This window comes from Littorina saxatilis, linkage group LG3, assembly GCF_037325665.1.
Source record: "Littorina saxatilis isolate snail1 linkage group LG3, US_GU_Lsax_2.0, whole genome shotgun sequence".
In the NCBI taxonomy this organism is placed as follows: Eukaryota; Metazoa; Mollusca; class Gastropoda; order Littorinimorpha; family Littorinidae; genus Littorina; species Littorina saxatilis.
The window spans coordinates 34,732,757-34,754,013 of NC_090247.1; the positions used below are offsets into that span (position 1 = coordinate 34,732,757).

The window sequence follows — 21,257 nt, forward strand, 5'->3', positions numbered from 1 at the left end:
AATAAATCGTGAATATGTTGTCGATCTCAAGTAACATTTTGGATATCTATTGGAAAGCCATGTACGTTTCAAACACTTAGTGAATCTGGTCCAGAAATAAGGACAGGCTAGGCAACATGACCGACGGCTACCGGCGCATCCCAAAGACAATGGTCTGTAGTCCTGAAATCGTTTTCGCTTTTCTCTAGAAAAAGTGATTTGTCTTCATTTTTGTTCTTTCTTTGCTTAGATTGTATAGTTCTTTTTGACGAAGATATGAGAAGACCGGGAGCTAATTTAAGATCATTGGAGAAAGAAACATAAAACAAACACCAAGAACCTTTCATTAGACAGGTATGTGCGATGGCTTTATGATACAAGTTTTCTCGCGTGTTGTGTAATAGTTCGTATTATTATAAATGAATTGCAAGCCTGTCATCCTCAACTCGTTGTCCTATTTGTTTTTATCGTCATTGTTATTCTGGTATTCTATATGACATTCCATATCTTTTCACTAGCTTCTTCCTTTATTTTTTTTTATTTTTTTTTTGGGGGGGGGCCTCAGTTCCATGCAGGCTAGCTGCTTCAAGCATTCCTTTTTTTGGGGGGGGGGGGTTAATAGGCATTTAATGTGCATCTTTCTTTATTGGTCGTTGATGTTTTTGTTTTTTTAAACTCAAAACATTGACGAATAGTACACGTACAAAAAATGGAAATGTTTTATTTACAATTCCACAAATACACCTTATATTTACAATTCAATTTTCTACTTAATATTTGAAACTCAAAAATTATAAACACTGATCTACAACAAGTTGTCTTTCTACAGATACTAACACACATGTTCCTAATCAATATTACGTGATTTACAAAGTTGCGCATCTTCCTACTGCAACTTGTGTCTTAATACCCAAATATTATATTCTGCATTTTAAACTTAACTCTTAATCCAATCTTTTTCTCTATCCAATTTTCTATCTTCGTCTTCTGCCTAGTGTTTGCCCTTTCTGCTATCCTAAGTTTTGACTGTTCACTATTTATCCGTTTTTCGATGACTTTGTTGCGAGTGTTGCATGGCGTTCACATGATCCTGATAAATAATCTTTAATCCGAAAAGTGATCCAGATAGGAAGTTTGGCATAGAAAGTTTGAATGATATGACACGGGAATTCATTCTTTAATTTGGGTGCGAAATTTTTGCAAATAAATATTGTTTGCTAAGTTTATATTTGAGTGTCTGTCAATCGAAAAGTTTCCGAGGCAGGGAGTAGAGTAAACTGTAAAGGGCATTTCCATCTCTTATCATTATTTCTAAACCACTTTGCACGACCTTGATAATACTGTGATTTAAGAAACATAATATGTGTGTTTGATACTGCCATTATCATAATAATGCTTTAGTTAATGCTTGGCTTGTGATGCTAATAACCAGATACAGCATTTCCAATACTTCAGTTCTAATATTTCCATTGTGTTTGTGCGGATGAGTTCGCGCCAACAAACAAGTTTCTCTGCATAAGCATAATCTTGATAAAACCATCATCAGTTAGTAGCGTTGCATACGTAGTATGAAATACACAAAACAAGTTTGGTCTTCTACTCAAGACCTGAGTCATATTGTCAAAATGTGTTGAACCTGGTTACATCAGCACGTATAAAGTATCTCTCAGCTGACAGTGAGCAGGGCCGGACTAGGTAAGTACTAGGGGGGGGGGGGGGTTACAGATGGGGGTCCAGGGGGCGAAGCCCCTTGGTGGGGGTCCAGGGGGCGAAGCCCCCTTGGTGGGGGTTGCAAGGGGGCTTCAGCTGAACGTTTTTTGATGTTTCTGGAGGGAAAGGAAGCCTCTCCTTGAACGAAAAAGGTAAATTCGACAGCAAGCTGTATAGGCAATGAAGAGATGAGGGGGTGAGAGGTGCGATTTCTCCTTGGATTTCATGATGATCCAGATGCACCCCCCCCTCCCTCCCCCACAAAAAACAAAAACAAAAAAATGCGTTTGGGAGGTACATGCTTACGCCACGGGGGGGGGGGGGGGGGGGTGCGCAACCCCTATAACCCCCCCCCCCTAGTCCGGCCCTGGTGAGCATAGTTTTAAATAAGAACAAAACCCAAATAATCTAATTACTAATCAGCTATGATAAGGTGCGTGGCCAAAAAAGCACATTAAGGCACACTCAGCTTTCCCGTAAACCATCAGTTTCTGGTCACAGACTCTGTCAGGCTTTTACACACAGTACAAACACCCTTTCGTTTAAACACTCACCGCTTGAGAACATCCTAGGTGCTCTCTGTAAAGAGCAAGAAATTTATTTTTGCGTGGCCAGCCGGATTTACCAATAGACAAATCGGACGCCTCGTTTTGGCACTAGACCGAATTTTTAAAATCTAAATAAAAAAAATTGACAGCTTGTAACACAAACATTCAAGAATTCTTTTTGCATCCAGACACGAGTGGTACAATTCGAAGTTTTAAAAGTTTGAAAAAAGGGAGCCTGAAAGCAGGTCACGCATGGTCGTGTTTGCCCAAGCAGACGAATTTTCTGCATAGCCCTTGCTTCTTTGAATCCAACCGCCGCCAATAAAAGCGTGTGACTCGCAGTCGTTGGTTGCGTTTTAGATTCAAAGGCACATAATAACGTTCTATTGCAAATACAGCGAGTCGCATTAAAATCACAAACTGACGACTAAATTGTGTAAAAAAAAAATTTAAAAAAGTGGATCACACGGGTTCAGGATGGCTCAGGGGTTAGATAAACAACAAAAACTGGTGTGTGGTTTACGCGAGCTAAATAGCCATTCACACGAACTGTGTCATTGAATGCTATTAAATGCTATTGCGAGTGTGTTCCATGAGGTTATAACTGCTTTTTTCGTGATAGATTTAAATCGTTCTGTAAATCATTTAAGGCAGACTGGGGCTTTAAGATTAGTATCCCCCTGAATTTTAGTACACACAGAAACACGACGATGCAGAGACGAGATATTTTAGCAAAGATATCAATGACAACAGTTTTAAAGCGCGGAAGTTATCACGTCTCTAATCAAACTCCCTATTGTCCTGAAAGTTGTCTTTGTCTTATTTTTAGCAGCGATTCAAATATTTGCAGCTTTGTGTTAACGTACCGCGTTATCTATGCAAGTTTGTTTTATGTCTGACGCATTTAGTTGTGTTGGGTACATATTTCCTGTAATTTATTTTCCGGTTTTTCAATTCATTTGTTGCGATCTTGCGTGTTTCCCCGTGTTGTGCACAAACAGCATGTGATGACAACCCGCAACGAAAAACAGCTAATTTGGGAGGACGTTTAAGAGCTCTCTGGAAGCTTCCTTTAGTCTCGTGAGACCCGCTTTCTCTTACGAATTATTCCTTTTCTTATGTGCATTTTTATACCAAACATTCTGAGAAATTAAGTAAAATATATAAAAACTCCGATCGAACGAAGTTTAGCCGATCACAAGTAAAACATGACGCGTATTCACGAATCACGGGATCTTCGTTTTCTGATGGTTGTTATTCACATTAACTCTACGACTGAAAAGTTGTCGTCGATTCACGCGCAAGTCACGATATTTTTACACAAAGACCAAACATGGTGACATTTGGCCTTATTTCCTTTTAGTCTTTGATCTTCATCTTGGATCGCCATGGATAAGGACAGTGTCTCTAGCTACAGCATGATTAGACAGCATATTATTATGCAATACTTTCTGCATCTAAATAACTCAACTTTTTCCGAGGGGGAGAGGGCGAAAATATTCCTGGACCGTCCCATGGAAGCGTTGGTGGTTTACACTGACAGATGAACACTTCACAGTTTCCGGATGATACTACCTTTAGGTTTAAATACTAAAAATAATCCCGTGAAATTAAAAAATGGTAGCCAGATCTGATAAATTGGGAAAATTTACTATGAATTCAATGAACAAAACAAATTCTGCACAAGAACTACGACCTAGCGACTTTTGAAGTGGTCGCATGGACAAATGATAACGGGAAAATAAAACAAAAATGAGGCATTAAATCAGACTTTTTAAAAACTTGTTAGATATTGCATTTCCTGTATTTAATGTAAACGACATTGTTTTGTATTTGTATGTATTTGTATGTTTCAGTGTGGTTTCTTCCATTGGTAAAGAGGTCGACATCATGACCCTCATGCCATCTTTCTCTGGCTGGCACGGAGCTGAGTAAACGTACTATTCTCGGGGCACTGCATTGTTAAGCCATAAATAACTAAAACGAGCATCTTTTCCGGCTGTCAGTATGGTGTAGCATTCTTCCTCTATCATCTTCCGACAGTCAAAATGTAGAACACATTGTTTGTGCAAAATGTTGCGAAGGTGATGCACTGAGAGCTGTGGTTTATGTTACCACTGTGCCAATGTCAATATTGAAAATGTGATAGATTGAGAGAACAAGACTTAAGTTTCTATCGAGCCGGTTTGGGGGGTTAGCATAAGTGTTGTTCTGTTAAAGCTGCAGATAACTTTTCAGAATGAACCTGACTTTTCAAGCAAAACCCAAATTGACTTAAAGCATTCGTTGCCGGTCGGTGTAATCGACAACAGCCATCCCAGTTTTCACAGACAGCTACATGGGCTTTAACGTATTAAAATCTATCAATGGATTACCCGAAGCAGCTATTTTCCTCTTGGCAAACTACAAGAGTACTTTGAATACGCTACATCTTCAATCCATCTTCATAAACAGTCACTGCACAGTCAACCAACCGCCTGATTTGTACAACAATTGAAGAACCACGAGGGAAAACAACGATTAGCACTGGTGATGTTGACTTGCTAACACATTTTCCAAAGTTGATATAGACGATTACTGTTTAAAATAGAGGACCAGCCTTTGTAGCACGGCCAGCATCGTCATTCCTTATCGTACCTACTTAATCAAACATGATGGTCCAAAGAATGCAGGATGCAAAGAAGCAGCAGAGGAAGAGAAAAGGAGCATGAAAGAATAGACAATTTCAAAAACAAAATATTGTTTCGCCTAATCAGACACTGATGTCTCTAACAGTTTCGTAGTGCCTGGTTCACAAAATACTCTAAAAGGTTCAAAGATTAGAGCTGTGACGTCGTTCAGACCAGTCCCAGAGGAAATGCAACAAAAATCCAAGATGCATAAAACACAGTCAGCTGCTACTACAGCTGGTACTATGACACATCGAATGAAGCAAATCGCTGACAAGGAAATCATTAGCAGACCCTATCATGACAACTACTTTAACTGTTCCCTTTCAGAACCCATAATGGACATCAAATGTGTTGCTAATAACTGCCTTGGACAAACTTCCACGTGTGAAACTGAACCAACAAACACTAAAGTCAAGATTAAAGGAGATTCTTCCAAACAGTTGAGTCAAAGGAAAAGACTCAAGGTTGAAGGAAAGGGATTGGAAGGATCAAGCTTTGACGAAAAAGACTCCAACGTGGATTATGGAGCTGAACTTCTTTCCCGGGAGGAAGAAATTGATGAAACATACATACTAACGAATCCAACAACAACAAGCGGTCAGAATGATCCAGTACAAAAGCAGGACCATGACGTTAACCCTAATGAGTCTAACGAGAGTGAGGATGATGGTCAATACGCATATCCTCATGCAACTCAAGGATTACCAACTGAGCTGTCAAGACAAGTGGGACAAGGTTTTGCTGGATTCCAAGTACATCCACAGGAAGATGCAGCTAAAGGCAGGCATCAGTCACAGCTATCCGAATACCGAGAAAGCAAGCACTGTATACCACCAGCACGTCCCTATAATGACGAAGCAAGTAAGCCTTCTTGTAATCCGTATAAAAATTCGACAGTATATGACTTTCAGTATGATGCAAACTCTGCTCTGAAGGTTTCAGAACATTCGTCGTGTTCGGTCAGCAATAAGGATCCTTTAACTCTTACTAATCCAGGATTAAGAGTGAACAAAGAAATGCCTCTGGTACCAAGGATATCTGATGTACTGTTTGAACGTCTTCGACCAATGGCTCACTTCTCGCCTGAGTTCAATAAAGTCGAAATATCCCCTTTCAGACCCATGGATGGGGTTGTAGATAGCGCTCGCACAGCTGTCATGCGTTCGGAAATGTGGAGGCTGTCGACCTTTTCAAAACTACCTACTCTACCAGTATCAGCAGTTCGCCTTGCTCAGAGCGGATTTTATTATGACGAAGAGTTGGATGAAATACTCTGCTACAGCTGCGGGCTGAAGAAAAAGCAGTGGAACAAATCCGAAAAGGTAGCCATCGTGCATCTTGCAATGTCTCCAAAATGTCATCATGCAAACTGCAAGGATGAAAGGAACATTGCTGAAGCACAATATCCATACTCTCCAAGGGAAACAGAGTGTTCACAGAACGGCTCAAGCTATGGGGCAAATAACACGGTTACTGATGGAGAATCTGCAGTTGATCCAAGTCCAACTCTACCCAGGAATGATACTGCGCCTACACTTGGAGACAGAAATGTTCTTCCTCCTACTCCAGCACCTACACAAATACACACCCCAACTTCAGCAAACCTTAACCAAGATGGAAGATCTCTTGCTCTTCCACCACCGGCTGGAAGGGCTGAACAGCTACAAAGGCATAGCCAAATGGCTGCACAAAGTGCAGGGACCGCTCGACCAGAAGGAACAGACTCGAGCTCTCTGAACGAAGCGTCTGTAGCCGTCCCAACTACAGCTGGACCATCAGGCAAGCAACAGATAGGCGGGCACAACGCAGAAGCTGTTCACACGGGGAAAGATTCAGCCCTCCCATTGCAGAATCATTTTAAGTCTTCACTAGAAATGACTTCAGTACAGGTATACCGCGCAGAGTTAAACTTTCAATCCCCTCCAGCAGTACCAGCAACAACCTTAGTAAATTATTCAGTGCAAGTCGTTCAAGCTCCCGATGCAAACCCCTTTGAACGCGGCTCATCAAATCCGTATCGACATAACGAGGGAAACGAAGACGGTGCTGGAAAGGTACCAGGAAATGGCCTGCTGGATATGAGACGAGCGGCCAGTCCAGAGAATGCTCTAGTCAGTGTCAGGCTGGCAACCTTCCTAGACTGGCCTACAAGAGGACTACCAAACAGAAGACTGCTGGTGATAGCTGGTTTCCACTATATGGGTAAGTATGCTTTTAGCTCATGTTTCAAACATAACGTAAAAATCTGACGGAATAAAGTTGCAAGATTGCCATTTGTTAGTAGATCAATGTTTTGTTTGTGCTTGTTTCCCACTGATCGATGGCAGTTGGTCGGATCGTAGACACCAATAAGTAATTTGAAAAAGGTATTTGAGTATTTTGGCGTATTTTTAGATTAAAACTGCCAGGGTAGTTGTGATTCTTTTAACAGAAATAATGTTCTAACAATTTAAATTAAAAAAAGAGGTTAGTGGTTCCTGCAGACTAAGAACGATAACTTGTATCTAACATTTTGCACATGTGAAAACAGTGCAATGCCGTACACTACACACATTCTTCCCTTTTTCTTCTCTAGTGTTTATTTTGTCATTTTAAATGACTGGATTCACGACAGCAATATTGTAATTGTTTAGGTACTGGGGACAGCGTCCGATGCTTCTACTGTGGTGTCACCCTGCGCAACTGGCGAGAAAACGATGACCCCTGGGTCACACACGTGCGCTTTCGATTTTCCTGTGATTACGTCAAGGCGATCAAGGGAGAAGACTTCGTATACAGAGCACTGCTCCAAGTTGCTCTTGGACATGCCATCAGCAGTGTAAGCTCCATACACGCACTTACCAAAACAAGCTACATTGTAGTGCTATGTTACTTACTATTCGCTGGTAGAAGAAAGTCAAACGTTCACTAATTTTATGTTTGCTTTAACTGTATTACTTTCACATGTGACTGCTCTTGTTTATAATTCAATGTATTCTACAGAACACTTTGCATGTATACTCATTTGGAGCACTAAAAGGTGCTTTGACTTGCACAAAGAGATGCAATGGTTAAGATATCCAGTTTTTTTGATATGAATCATGTTCCGTTTTTACCAAATGGTTTTGAGCAGTAGAGGTAAATGTAATGGTTCTTTCAGTATTTGTTTCTTCTTTTGTCATGCAGGAAACGGGTTGCATCACGTCATCTGAGTCGGCTGCAGGTATGTTCTGCACTGTTGTTGCTGTATTTCCAGCTAGGCGTTGCTATGATACCTCCAGCATGTCTTGTGAATATGTGAACTGAAAAGTAAATCCTGTAAATGTTATTATATAAATAGTCTATAAAGTGACTCCTTATTTGATAGATCACTATTTGATTTGCTTGAGTACAGGTGTACTGGACAGATTTCACCTCTGCAACCGCCTGGTTGAATTCAGACATTGCGTAACACATCGGACAAGTTCGAATACTGTAAAGAATGTTGTGTTGTGCAATCTGTCAGGATGTTCACGGATTCACCTTCTCGCATACATGGGAAATGCATGTGTCGTTCATTTGTTACTAAATTCGGTAATGAGGGAAAGACTTTTAAACGTGACATACGCTAAATGGCAAGTCAAAAGTTTGTTTTTCTTGTTGCAATTTCAGTCACAAATGGCATTGACAATTCGTCAACATCCTGTAGCTTGCAACAGACCTCACCAACATCCATCGCCAATACCGCAAGTGCATACGCTGCTAATAGCAATGCCGCATCAGACAACGCCACGGCAGCTAGCGGAACTACTGTTCCATCAACTGCTCCCAGAAGCTCTACAACGGTTGGCATGAGCAAAGAAGCACCGAGAGGTCCAAGATCGTGCTCAACCACTGAACAAGGGTCGGAAAACTCTGCCAGTAGGTCTGATATGAACGCAGAAGGAAATAGGGATCAGGCCACCTTAAGATCCAGGGATGCCTCTGAAGGTGCTTCAACTTCTTCTACTGAAAATGGTCCTGATGCCATGGGTACAGGTAAGAAAGGTAAAGGAAACAACAAAGGCGGGGCTAGCAAAGCTGCAGCCAATACTGATGGAGCGAGCGTTGGCACTTACGCTCAAAACGGCGTGGAAGTTTTGCAGACAGATGCAGAACCAGACAAACACAGATCCACAGCCACCCTGCCGCAGACGAGCCAACAGACTGTTGCCGTCGGGGATCAGTCACTGACCTTCCAGTCTACAGTATCCACGGAATACCCCACTGTGCCCAATGCTGGAGTTGCTGGAAACCATGGCGACGCGACCTCTTTTCAGCAGCTGCAGGAGACCAATCACCGGCTTCGCAGACGCGTGACGTGCCGCCTGTGTGGGAACAGACCGGTGGACACCATTTTCCTGCCCTGTGGACACCTGTGTACATGCGAAACGTGCGCTGCCACCATCAGGATGTGCTGCTTGTGTAATGACAGGATCAGAGGCACAGCGCATGTATACATGGAGTAAATCCGAACACGCTGTACATGCAGGGCGTGTGGTAATGAAATACAGCTGTTTGCTAAGCTTGAGTATCTTTAAGCAACAAAATCAGCACAAACCACCATCACCACACAAAAATACCATCAACAAAAAAGAAGAAAAAAAACACTTAGTTTGCTTGTTTGCAAATTTTTCTTTGGTTGGTTGGTTGTTTTGTTTTGTTTTGTTTTGTTTTGTTTCGTTTTGTTTTGTTTTGTTGTTGTTGTTTATCTTGGGTGTGTATAGATAGGACCCAGGTTGAGTATCATACACACAGATTTGCGTTCAAAGGGGTGCAAGTAGAGTTTACTTCCCGGGACAGCTGTCTCTGTCAAAACACTTCTACTAATAGACTGTTAGTAAAGCTCACGTAGACTGTGTTATCAATTCAATTTCGATGCTAGAGGGAGAGGTTGTGGTGTTCGTGGTGTTTGGTTTGGTTTTGATTCTTTTTGGACAGGGCAAGGGGGGATTGGGAAGGTATTTCTTGCCCCAAGGGTAAATTCTGAAGGACTTTCGAACTTGAGAATAACCTGCAAGGACTGTGTCGAACCATAAGAAAGTGAATTTTTGAGGGGAATGCGTGTGTATTTCATGAACCTCGGCACTTTCTCGATGATTTTGCACCTGTATGGTACGCACTCCTGCACACGATAGTGTTGGAACTCCAAAACAAGCGTGTAAAAGTGTGACGATGGAATTCATTAGTGTTTCTTCGATTTTAGGGGGAAATATTTCACTGGTTTGCGAGGTTAGTGTGAAAAGGCTTTTTGATGATCTTTTTAGAGTATCCTTTTTACATTTAGTCAAGTTCTGACTAAATGTTTTAACATAGAGGGGGAATCGAGACGAGGGTCGTGGTGTGTGTGTGTGTGTGTCTGTCTGTCTGTCTGTGCGTGTGTGTGTGTGTGTGTAGAGCGATTCAGACTAAACTACTGGACCGATCTTTATGAAATTTGACATGAGAGTTCCTGGGAATGATATCCCCGGACGTTTTTTTCCTTTTTTCGATTAATACCTTTGATGACGTCATATCCGGCTTTTTGTAAAAGTTGAGGCGGCACTGTCACACCCTCATTTTTCAATCACATTGATTGAAATTTTGACAAAGCAATCTTCGACAAAGGCCGGGGTTTGCTATTGCATTTCAGCTTGGTGGCTTAAAAACTAATGAGTGAGTTTGGTCATTAAAAATCGGAAACTTGTAATTAAAATTATTTTTTTATTAAACGATCCAAAAACAATTTCATCTTATTCTTCGTCATTTTCTGATTCCAAAAACATATACATATGTTATATTTGGATTAAAAACAAGCTCTGAAAATTAAAAATATAAAAATTGTGATTAAAATTCAATTTCCGAAATCGATTTAAAAACAATTTCGTCTTATTCCTTGTCCATTCCTGATTCCAAAAACATAGATATGATATGTTTGGATTAAAAACACGTTCAGAAAGTTAAAACGAAGATAGGTACAGAAAAGCGTGCTATGCAGCACAGCGAAACCACTACAGCGCTGAACAGGCTCGTCAGTTTCACTCCGTTTTGCACAAGCGGCGGACTACGGTCATTGGGAAAAAAATGCAGTGCGTTCAGTTTCATTGTGTGAGTTCGACTGAGCTTGACTAAATGTTGTATTTTCGCCTTACGCGACTTGTTGCGATTTACTTCTATTTAAATTGCTATTGCATGCATTATCTTCGACAATGTTGTTCTTTTTGACAAACCTATCTGTCTGAATAACTGAATGTACATATTTGTATTCTTGACACACGGACATATGTTTTGTATTCTCGAAATTAAAGGATGAATGAGCGCATTGAATACGTTGAAGGACTCATCGCTTCTTAATAATTATGGCTTATTCTACTAAATGAGTTTGCTTTGCTGGGATTTGTAGTAATTATTTCGAATGACCGTTTTATATGATCATGGATGCAGTTGGCGTTGCGGCTGTGCGTTTACCACATAGGTTAGTGAAAGAGCCAGGAGTGTCATCAACTTCACTGCTTTGTTGTTGTTTGTTGTTGTTGTTGTTGTCCAGCACTGTTGTCAGTCATTTACATGCATTTTATTATTATATTATATACAATAGCACCATGTTAATGTGAATTTTCTTCAAATGAACAAAAAGCTTGTGAGGTCACTAATTCCTTGCTACTATTACTGTAGCTTATAGTGGTCTCCTTTTTGACCCTCTGCCTCATTTTGTTTAAGATTCTTACAGATAGTTTCGAGTAGACCCTGTAACAATGTGTGTGTTTGTTTGTTTGTTCTGTTTAAAACCAGTCTTGATCTAAGGAATAAGAGCTGGTTCTTGTGTATGACTGTGTACGTAAGTGTTAGGTAGAGTGCCTTGGAGAATGATGAGCTTGCGGCGATAGTCGCTTGTTCATTACAATACTTGTAATTCTCTCAGATGCCAGGAGAAAGGTTCCGTATAACTCTCGCTTACTCTATTACACATGCCGTATGCATATAGTGAGCTTACTTCCCTTTGGTTATTTGACCAGTAGTATTTGTGAAAAAATGGAAAGTAGGCTAATTGTCTGATACGAGGTATAATCCAAACAAAATAATTAAACCGCGAGTATACAAGTCTCAGGTCAGTGATCATAAAAAGTAATATGTCCTTTTAAAGGCCAATCATTTAACTGGTATACCTCTAAGAGATGTCGTCATTGGGTCACTACGTCATACATGACGAGGTTTTAGAATACGTCACTTTTGTGTTGTGCTTCAAAACGGGTTTTTTTTGTCAAGCACCATGCTGACAGGGGAATGGATAGAGCATCAGGGTCCTCTTGCACGCGATCTGCTCAACCGTTGTGAACCCAGTAGACCCAAATTTGTTGTTAGTGTAGTCACTGATTATCAGACTTTGGTTTCTTTCTACTTTAGTTCCAGTGAACACAGAAACAAAGCGTGTCGAGACCAAAATGACGAGATGCATCATATTTGTAAGCGAGGTTTTCAAAGCAGAAACAGGGCTATTCGCTGTATTTTTCGACCACGAAGGTCCCGTTGCTGTCCATATTCTGTCTACTAACAGCACAGTCATTGTCAAGTACTATGCAGAAACCTTTTTACCTGTTTGGGAAATTCCATGACGTCATCTAATTAATATTAATATTGGTCACGTGTGTAAAAACAACGGGGAACTGTCTGCCATCTTGTGACCAGCCTAGCACGTACACTGATGTAACTGAGTGATTCCAGAAAGATAATAAACCTCACGCCTAACTAAACTAAAGTCTTGTTGTGTTAGTAGTATGAAGTGAAACTACAGCATCCAACACATGGTGTCAGAAAGTAGAGGAATTCTAGGAACACAGTGACAGTGACAGTGACAATGGCTTTCAAACCACCTGCAAATTTCAACTTCAGAGAACCGGCAAACTGGCCGCAGTGGCGTGGCACGTTTCAACGCTTCAGAAGCGCGAGCGAACTCTTTAAAAAAGACGAAGAGGTACAGGTCAGTAGCCTTATCTACAGCATGGGGTCCGATGCAGAAAGGATTTTCGAGCGTTTTGAATTGGCTCCCGCTGACGCGAAAAAATTTGATGTGGTGCTAGAGAAATATAACCAATACTTTCTACCACAGAAAAATGTCATCCATGAGAGAGCTACGTTCCACAAACGCAATCAGCGGGAAGATGAAAGCATCGAAGAGTATGTGCGCCAGTTATACGAACTCTCGGAAAACTGTGAGTTTGCCGACAAAGAAAATAGGATCAGAGACAGACTAGTGTTGGGCATACGTGATCCGGAGGTATCAGAAAAACTGCAACTCGAAAGCACTTTGACATTACCAAAGGCATTTCAGATCGCTCGTCAGAATGAACTGATAAAATCGCAGATTCAGGAGCAACGAGGCCAAGGAAAAACGTCTGTTGACTCCGTCAGGGGCAGATCTAGATTTCGGAGTGGAAAGTTCCGACAGCATACGAGGGGCGGTCAAAACAGTTTGACAGGTGAACAAAGACATATGAGGGGCAGTCAAAAAGTTTCAAACGATGCCCAAAGTGCCAGAAATCTGCTAGGTCGCAGTTTTTCACAGTTTTCTCAGCACAGTGATGGTCAAGAGTGTGGGAAATGTGGCAGAGACCATCCTAAAGATGGACAGTGTCCAGCACGCGGACAGCAATGCAGGCGATGTAAGCGCAAAGGACATTTTGCTCGTATGTGCCGCAGCGTTCGTGAGGTTGAGACAGAACATGAAGAGGATGAGGTTTTTGTGGATTCGGTGATTGCTGACAACTCAAAACCTTGGACGACAGTTCTGAAAATCAAAGACATTGATGTCCAGTTCAAGATCGACACAGGAGCAGATCTGACTATCATCAATGAGAAGACTTTTGATCGTTTCAAGAACAAACCAAAGCTGTCAGCTACACGCGTACAGTTGAGCTCTCCAGGAGGAAGACTGAGTACAAAAGGAGAATTCTTCGCAAAGACAAACTTGAAAGGCCAGACATTCAAGTTCAGAGTGATTGTTGTCAGGAACAGCCTAGGTAACAATCTCTTGAGCAGAAATGCAGCAGAGAAAATGGGTCTTGTCAAACGTCTAGAAGAAATTCATGCTGATGTTTTTGGAAAAACAGGACTTCTGAAGACAGAACCAGTCAAAATCAACATGAAACCTGGAACCCAACCATACTGTGTGACAACTGCACGTCGCGTTCCATTTCCTTTACAGAAGAAGGTGAAGGCAGAGCTTGAGAGAATGCAAGCAGCAGGCATCATAAAAGAAGTGAAAGAGACAACTGATTGGTGTGCGCCCATGGTCCCAGTCGTCAAACCAAATGGGAGTGTGAGAATCTGTGTCGACTTCAAAAGACTGAATGAAGGAGTGAAGCGACCCCACTGCATGCTACCAAATCTTGATGACATTGCACCGAAAATGGTAGGGTCAAAGTTCTTCACGACCCTAGACGCTTCATCAGGATTCTTCCAGATTCCTCTGCAGGAAGACAGCTCTCTTCTCACCACATTCATGACTCCGTTTGGTCGTTTTGCGTTCCAGCGAGTTCCGATGGGCCAGAGTGTTTCCAGACCAAGATGAAGGAGACACTAGAAGGTCTGGAGGGTTGCGACGCCATCATGGATGACACGATAATTTTTGGTCGTACCGAAGAGGAGCATGACAGAAGACTGGATGCAGTTCTCAAGAGGATAGAAGAAAGAGGACTGAAACTGAACAGAGAAAAGTGCAAGTTCAAGAAGACGGAAGTGAAATACTTCGGGCACATCATCAGCGAACACGGAGTTCGTCCAGATCCGGAGAAAGTCAAGGCAATCACAGATATGCAGCCTCCATCATCACTGACAGAACTCAGAACGGTATGTGGTATGTTTAACTACCTCAGCAAGTTTGTCCCTGGACTAGCAACAGATCTGAAGCCCATCACAGACTTAATGAAAGCAGATACAGCGTGGGCTTGGAGAGATGAACAGCAGAAGGCGTTTGAGGCGGTGAAAAAGAAGATTTCATCGACTTCAGCACTGGAGTTCTACCACCCAGACAGGAAGACAGTAGTGAGTGCCAACAGTAGTAGCTACGGAATGGGAGCCACACTTATGCAGTGGAAAGGTGGTCAGCTAGTACCGATTGCGTACGCATCCAGAACACTCACAGACGCAGAAAGACGTTATGCTCAGATTGAGAAAGAATGCTTGGCGTCAACATGGGCTTGCGAAAAATTTGCAAAGTACCTGATTGGCTTGGACAGTTTTGATCTGATGACTGACCACAAGCCACTCGTTCCTTTGATGACCTCAAAAGATTTGGATCGTGCACCAGTTAGGTGTCAGAGACTCCTCCTGAGACTGATGCGATTCAATGCGAAAGTGCAGCATGTGCCTGGAAAAAACCTCGTCATAGCAGATGCACTTTCAAGAAGTCCGCTGACAGTCACAAAAGAAGACAAAGACTTGAGTGAGGTTGTGTCGGCGTACGTGGATTTTGTGGAAGAGTCTTGGCCCATCGCCGAGAGTCGCCTCGACGTCCTGAGAGCAGCAACGGTCCATGACTCTGAACTTCAGCAAGTGATCCAGTATGTCTGCAATGGTTGGCCTCCGTCGGTGTCAGCTAACTTGCAGGCCTACCAGCAAGTACAGGGAGAACTTTCACTCATCAGGGGCTTACTGGTGTGTGGAAAGAGAGTCGTCATCCCAGTGAGTGAACATCCAGATCTCCTGAAGAAGCTGCATGAATCTCACCAAGGTCTCCACAAATGTCGTGAGAGAGCACAAATGAGTGTGTGGTGGCCAGGTCTCAGCCGAGATTTGAAGACATTCATTGAAAATTGCAGTGAATGCAGACAACATCGACCAAGCCAACGGAGTGAGCCACTGAAACCAACAGTGCTTCCAGAGTGGCCCTGGCAACAGCTAGGGATGGACCTTCTCTCATTTGAGGGAAAAGACTACATGGTGGTTGTTGACTATTACTCCAGGTGGCTGGAAATTCTTCGTCTGACCAGTACCTCATCAGCAGCAGTTATTGCAAAGCTACGATCGATCTTCATGACACATGGGTTCCCAGAAGTTGTGAAATCTGACAACGGTACCCAGTTCCAGAGCAAGGAATTCAGGGATTTCGCCAAAGAGTTTGACTTTCGTACCAGTACGAGCAGTCCAGTTTTCCCTCAGGCAAATGGGGAAGCTGAAAGCGGTGTGAAGATCGCCAAGAAGATTCTGCGACAGTCATCGCCAGACATAGCTCTGCTCAACTACAGAGCTACACCGCACAGCAGTACAGGTGTCAGTCCGTCACAGGCGCTGATGGGCAGGCAGCTGCGTACGCGACTTCCCGTGCTTCCGGAAGTTTTGGTTCCACGACCAGTCAGCGATGCAGACATCCGGCAAGCAGATCAACAGGCGAAAGACAACTACAAGTTCAGCTATGACAAGAGGCACGGAGCTACACCTCTGTCAAAGCTGGTACCAGGTGATCAAGTGCTGGTCAAGACTGACGCTGAAAGCACTTGGAAGAAGAAAGGAACAGTTGTGGCAGCTGATGCTGACAACCGTACTTATCTGATTAACTCACCCTCTACAGGTGTCCTCCGGCGAAACAGAAAACATCTGCAGCAAATCCCATCGCCGCGTCACGACATCATTCCTGTTTCACCAGAACATTCCCCAGCAGCATCAGATTCAAAGGACATCACTTCATCATCTGATTCCAAGGACATCGGAGATTCCAAGGACATCAACAGGCGTGTCACCAGAGCAGTTGGTGGCTACACAGCTGCTAAGCCTCTCCGTTACAGGGAGGAAGAAGTGTGTGCTGCCATTGTGTGATGGCAGAAAAGCAGAGCAAATTGTGGTGAAATTTGTGTGAAGTGCATTGAGCACTTGGTGGTGAAGTTTAGTTCATTCAAGTTTTATAATGCGATAGAACTTCTGGCGGAAGTGAATCAAAGCTTATGTTTTCTTTCTTTCGTTAATCTATCTTTCTTTCTTTCGTAAAGAAAACAAGAGCTTTGGTTATGAATGCGTGAAGTTTTCTCTATAATTTCATTTGTTCAAGTTTAGAGTTTTATTGGAATTGAGCGTTAAAGTTCTATTTAATGCCAAGATGTATTCCTTTTTAATTTCTTTGCTTTTCAGTAGTAAAGGATGAAAGGAGAACTGGGCAAGCATGTGAATGACAGAGAGAGAAAGCATTATATAGAATGATGATTGGATGAGTATGAGAGGAGAGTGAATCTTAAGAAACTTTCCATAATTTTGCAAAAACTTCGTTTTAAGCTTGTTTCTAATTAGATGTTTGTTTGTTTGAAAAAACAAAGACTTTAAGGGACCTGAAAACTGGAAAACTGACTTTGTGAAAGTGTTTCTGTCTGAAAAAGAAATTTGAAAATTACATTGACATTATAACAGAGACATTTAAGAATAATGCATTTTTCCTTTTAAGGAGGGAGATGTTTGGGAAATTCCATGACGTCATCTAATTAATATTAATATTGGTCACGTGTGTAAAAACAACGCGGAACTGTCAGCCATCTTGTCACCAACCTAGCACGTACACTGATGTAACTGAGTGGTTCCAGAAAGATAATAAACCTCACGCATAACTAAACTAAAGTCTTGTTGTGTTAGTAGTATGAAGTGAAACTACAGCATTCAACACACCCAAACTTACTTACGAATTTAGCAGTCAGCGACCAAACTGCAAAACCCAGACTGCCCTTCTCCTTCATGAAAATGTCAGTCTCCACAAAATAAGGGCCGTAACTCCATTCCTAAAAGACCTGCAGCGGAATGCATAGCCCCTCCATAGGAGCCGAAATTGATGACGTCACTGCAATAAAGTCTGTGGACTCTATAAAGTCTATTATTTCTAATGCATGGACCGCGCATAGAGCCTCATGCCATCCATAAAGTTATAGCAGGCCCCTCCTTCCAATAAGAGTTATGGAACCGGCTATTGAAGCGTTTAAAATGGCGGTTGCTGTCATGCCGATTCAGGATGAGAAGAAATTTGAGAAGCAACCGGATCTTTCTTGATCGCCTACATCCACTGAATCGTTACGACGACGTGGAACTGTACAGAAAATTCCGCTTTCGTCGGCAGGACATTCTTGCAATCACGGATGAACTGTAAGAGCAACTCGACTTTGGGTCAGTTTTTACGTGTGCGGATCTTTTCAAGATGTGTGTGGCGAACTGATCGCGGTACATAATAATAATAATAATAGTAATAATAATAATAATAATAATAATACGGGAATTTATAGCATCAAACACAGCATGCAGAACCAGCAAGAGAGTGACTTATACCTTTATGGCGAGGGTACCGGAATGGATATAGTTTTTAAACAACGAAAGCCAAGTTTTATCAGGAGACGGGCTTTCCAAACTGCCTGCGGCAAATGGTGTAAAACTGACCCGCCGCGAAGCATCACAAAGCTTGACGCATGCGCAGAGACACAGGATGACGGGGAATCCCTTCCACTATCTACGTGTTAAAAATAGAGCCGCTCTTAGTTATTGCAGGCACTATTTGACCTCATGCATGCGGACCGCTGAGTTCTATTGTGCGTTTTATAGCTATGCGCTCCACAGTGCTATGAAATTCTAAAAGTATGGAGGGGCTATGCATTCAGCCCATTTTTGCCTCACACATTCTTCAGACCTTATTACACCTTTTGTGATTTCTGGTTATACCCTCTTTGAAAATCAGACTTTTTGCCAACAAGTTTCACTGTACCCAGGACCTCAAAAAAGCTGTCAAATCAGAGCTCAAAAGCAACCCCAAATAAGGCCACCTTAAGGCCTCTTCTGATTGGCTCAGGCACTTGTGACTTTGCATCGAGGTAGGAGGAGAGTAGTTCTAATGACTGCTGTATTTTGGGCCAGATACGCCAAACAGTCTGTGCGAAAATCATATTTGATCATTTTGTTTGAATCATACCTCGTACAATGGTACAAGTCATATTCTGAGCGTGTAACTGCAGGTTGTATTCGTCTTTACTTAAAACATGTTTAAGTTGAAAACCCTGTCAATTTATTCAGTATGACTTATTGCTTTTTTTAAATTAACCTGTAGTGCTGTCATTTGCAGTGGTGATTGCTGCTGTGTTTCGTTGTTTCGACAGTAAGAACATTCATTGTTGTCATACTTATTTGGTATTCTGGCGTTCTTTTCTTTTAACTCGCTTACGGTTGACTTCTCTGTCCACTTGTCTTGATATGATGACAATATGATATTAGCTGTGTATCCCATACTTTTTGAGGTCTTTTTAAGTGTTCGTGTAATTATTGCTACTCCAGCTGTAGTCCTACTGTACTGAGAGCAGTGTTTTTTTACGTAAAACATGGGAAAACGTTTACAGCGAGCACCCGATATATTGTGTTTAGATGGCTTTTTGACGCATGTTGGATGTTTTAAGCAATGTTGTTTTTGCTCACTTCACGCTTCTCAAATGTCATACATTTACAAACTGTTGCGTTCCTTCTAATTATGCACGTGTGTAATCGATCTTGTTTTTCTGTCTTGAGACGGCGTTAGTATAGCACAGTTAAGGAATGTATAGCTTTTACAATTTGACACACTTTCAAGTATACTAACGCCGTCTCAAGACAAAGTTTTGAGTGAGTTGTTTTCACTGACAGTTTCATATCCCTACGTTGAAGGTTGAAAGGCAAAGGCGCATTCGCTAATGATCGTTTGTATCTGTACCATCAAGAAATAATCTGGTATCGTCAGTGAATTGTGACAATAAAATACTTTCACCAAAAATATTCATAACACAAATCTTTTTGTTTTGACGTATCATAAGAGAAAAGCGGCAAAATCAAAAATAAATAAGATCCCCTTGCCGGGTGCCTTGACGTACATTAAACCATGCTAAATACCGACAATCAACTGAAACGCAAGACTTACTTTTACAATAAAAAGTTAAAAATCCAACGTTTAATATCATTTCCAATTTTCTCAGAGATTGTTTAATAAACAACAAAGCAACACTGTCGAAAGCCTTTTTAAAGTCGACCATCAAAAGTAGGCCGGGTATATTATGTTTATGTGAATAAAACAAAATATCGTACAATAATCTGACGATTTCACCAATATATCTTCCTTTCAAAAAACGTTTTGATCATCATGAAACATATTTGGTAAAATACGTTTAAGCCGTTCTGTAATGCACGTTGATGCAATCTTATAAACTGTATTTAATAGAGTGGTCTACAATTTTTCAAGAGTGTTTTATTTTTCCCTTCCTTTGGAATATATACTATAACTCCCTGTCTCTGAGTCACAAACATGTCTCCTTTCTCAAATCCACAATGTATTGAGCGTAACATAAACTGTCCTAAATCCGAATAAAAAAAAAACTGGAAAAATTCAGCAGTATACCCGTCTGATCCTGGGCATTTGTCATTTTTCTTACACTGGTAGCATTTAAAAGAGACTTGAGAAAAAGGTATTTGGCAGAAGAATAGTTAAGTAAAATTAATTTTACGAGTAATACATCTTCTTTGGAGTGGTACCCATTTAAATCTCTGATATTGTCAAATGGTTGATTGTTTTCTGCTTTTGGTCGAGTTTGTGAGGATGATGAACTTGGTGCTGATATTGAGTTTAAGACATTTGGTTTTGGAGTTAATGAGGTTAATGATGTTTCCTAGTTTGTATCTGGACATAAAATCGTTTGTTTGTCTGCATGGCGTTATTTGACTTGAGCAAGATGAGGATAATTTATATGTTGTTCCTTATTATTTTTCTAATTCAGATTATGAATTATAGAATTTTGTTGTTATTAGTACTATTACAAAACAATGTTATGGAAAGATAAGAAAGGAGACGGAGTATGTTTATATAATTTAGAAATTTACTGAATATGGGCAATGAGACGTTTTATTGTCTATTTTTGTTGCTTTTTTTGTTTTTTTGAAGATGCATCTAGCACTGTCTTTTATGTCAAATGTTGTTGTAATATTATATATATGGTCAAGGCTCAGGAGGTGGCTCGAGTGCAGAAATCACCAGTTGGCATTTTTGACTGCGATTCTAAGGTTGAAGATAAAGAATTAATGAAATCAAACTGTTGTCACTTGTTCTTATATAATCAAAGCTTCGTGTGATGCCATAAAATGAGTTAAACTTGCTTTCTGTCATTAAAAAACAATTTTTTTTAATGAAAAATCGACGATCGTGGTGGAAGAAAAACGTGACAGACATACCTGTGTGTCACTTCAGACGGCATTTTTCACCATAACAAGATCGAATCAAGAGTCAATTTATTGATTTCCGAATTCGTAAAACGTTATCAATTCCTATTGACGTTACGTGCGTGTCAAATATTTGTTCGTTTCTTGTTTATATAGAGCGTCATCAATCGTGCTCAAACACAAC

General features: G+C 41.2%; 2 protein-coding genes across 2 annotated transcripts in view; both read left to right on the forward strand.

Moving 5' to 3' along the window:
- LOC138962235 (uncharacterized) overlaps nucleotides 1-21,257 on the forward strand; it is a 190,000-nt gene that overhangs the window by 88,630 nt on the left and 80,113 nt on the right. The window lies entirely within an intron of this gene.
- Nucleotides 4,098-11,996, forward strand: LOC138962220 (baculoviral IAP repeat-containing protein 3-like). Its single transcript, XM_070333950.1, has 4 exons — nucleotides 4,098-7,111; nucleotides 7,543-7,727; nucleotides 8,075-8,111; nucleotides 8,540-11,996. The coding sequence occupies exons 1-4, from the start codon at nucleotides 5,095-5,097 to the stop codon at nucleotides 9,373-9,375; spliced, it is 3,075 nt and encodes a 1,024-aa protein (XP_070190051.1). The 5' UTR covers nucleotides 4,098-5,094; the 3' UTR covers nucleotides 9,376-11,996.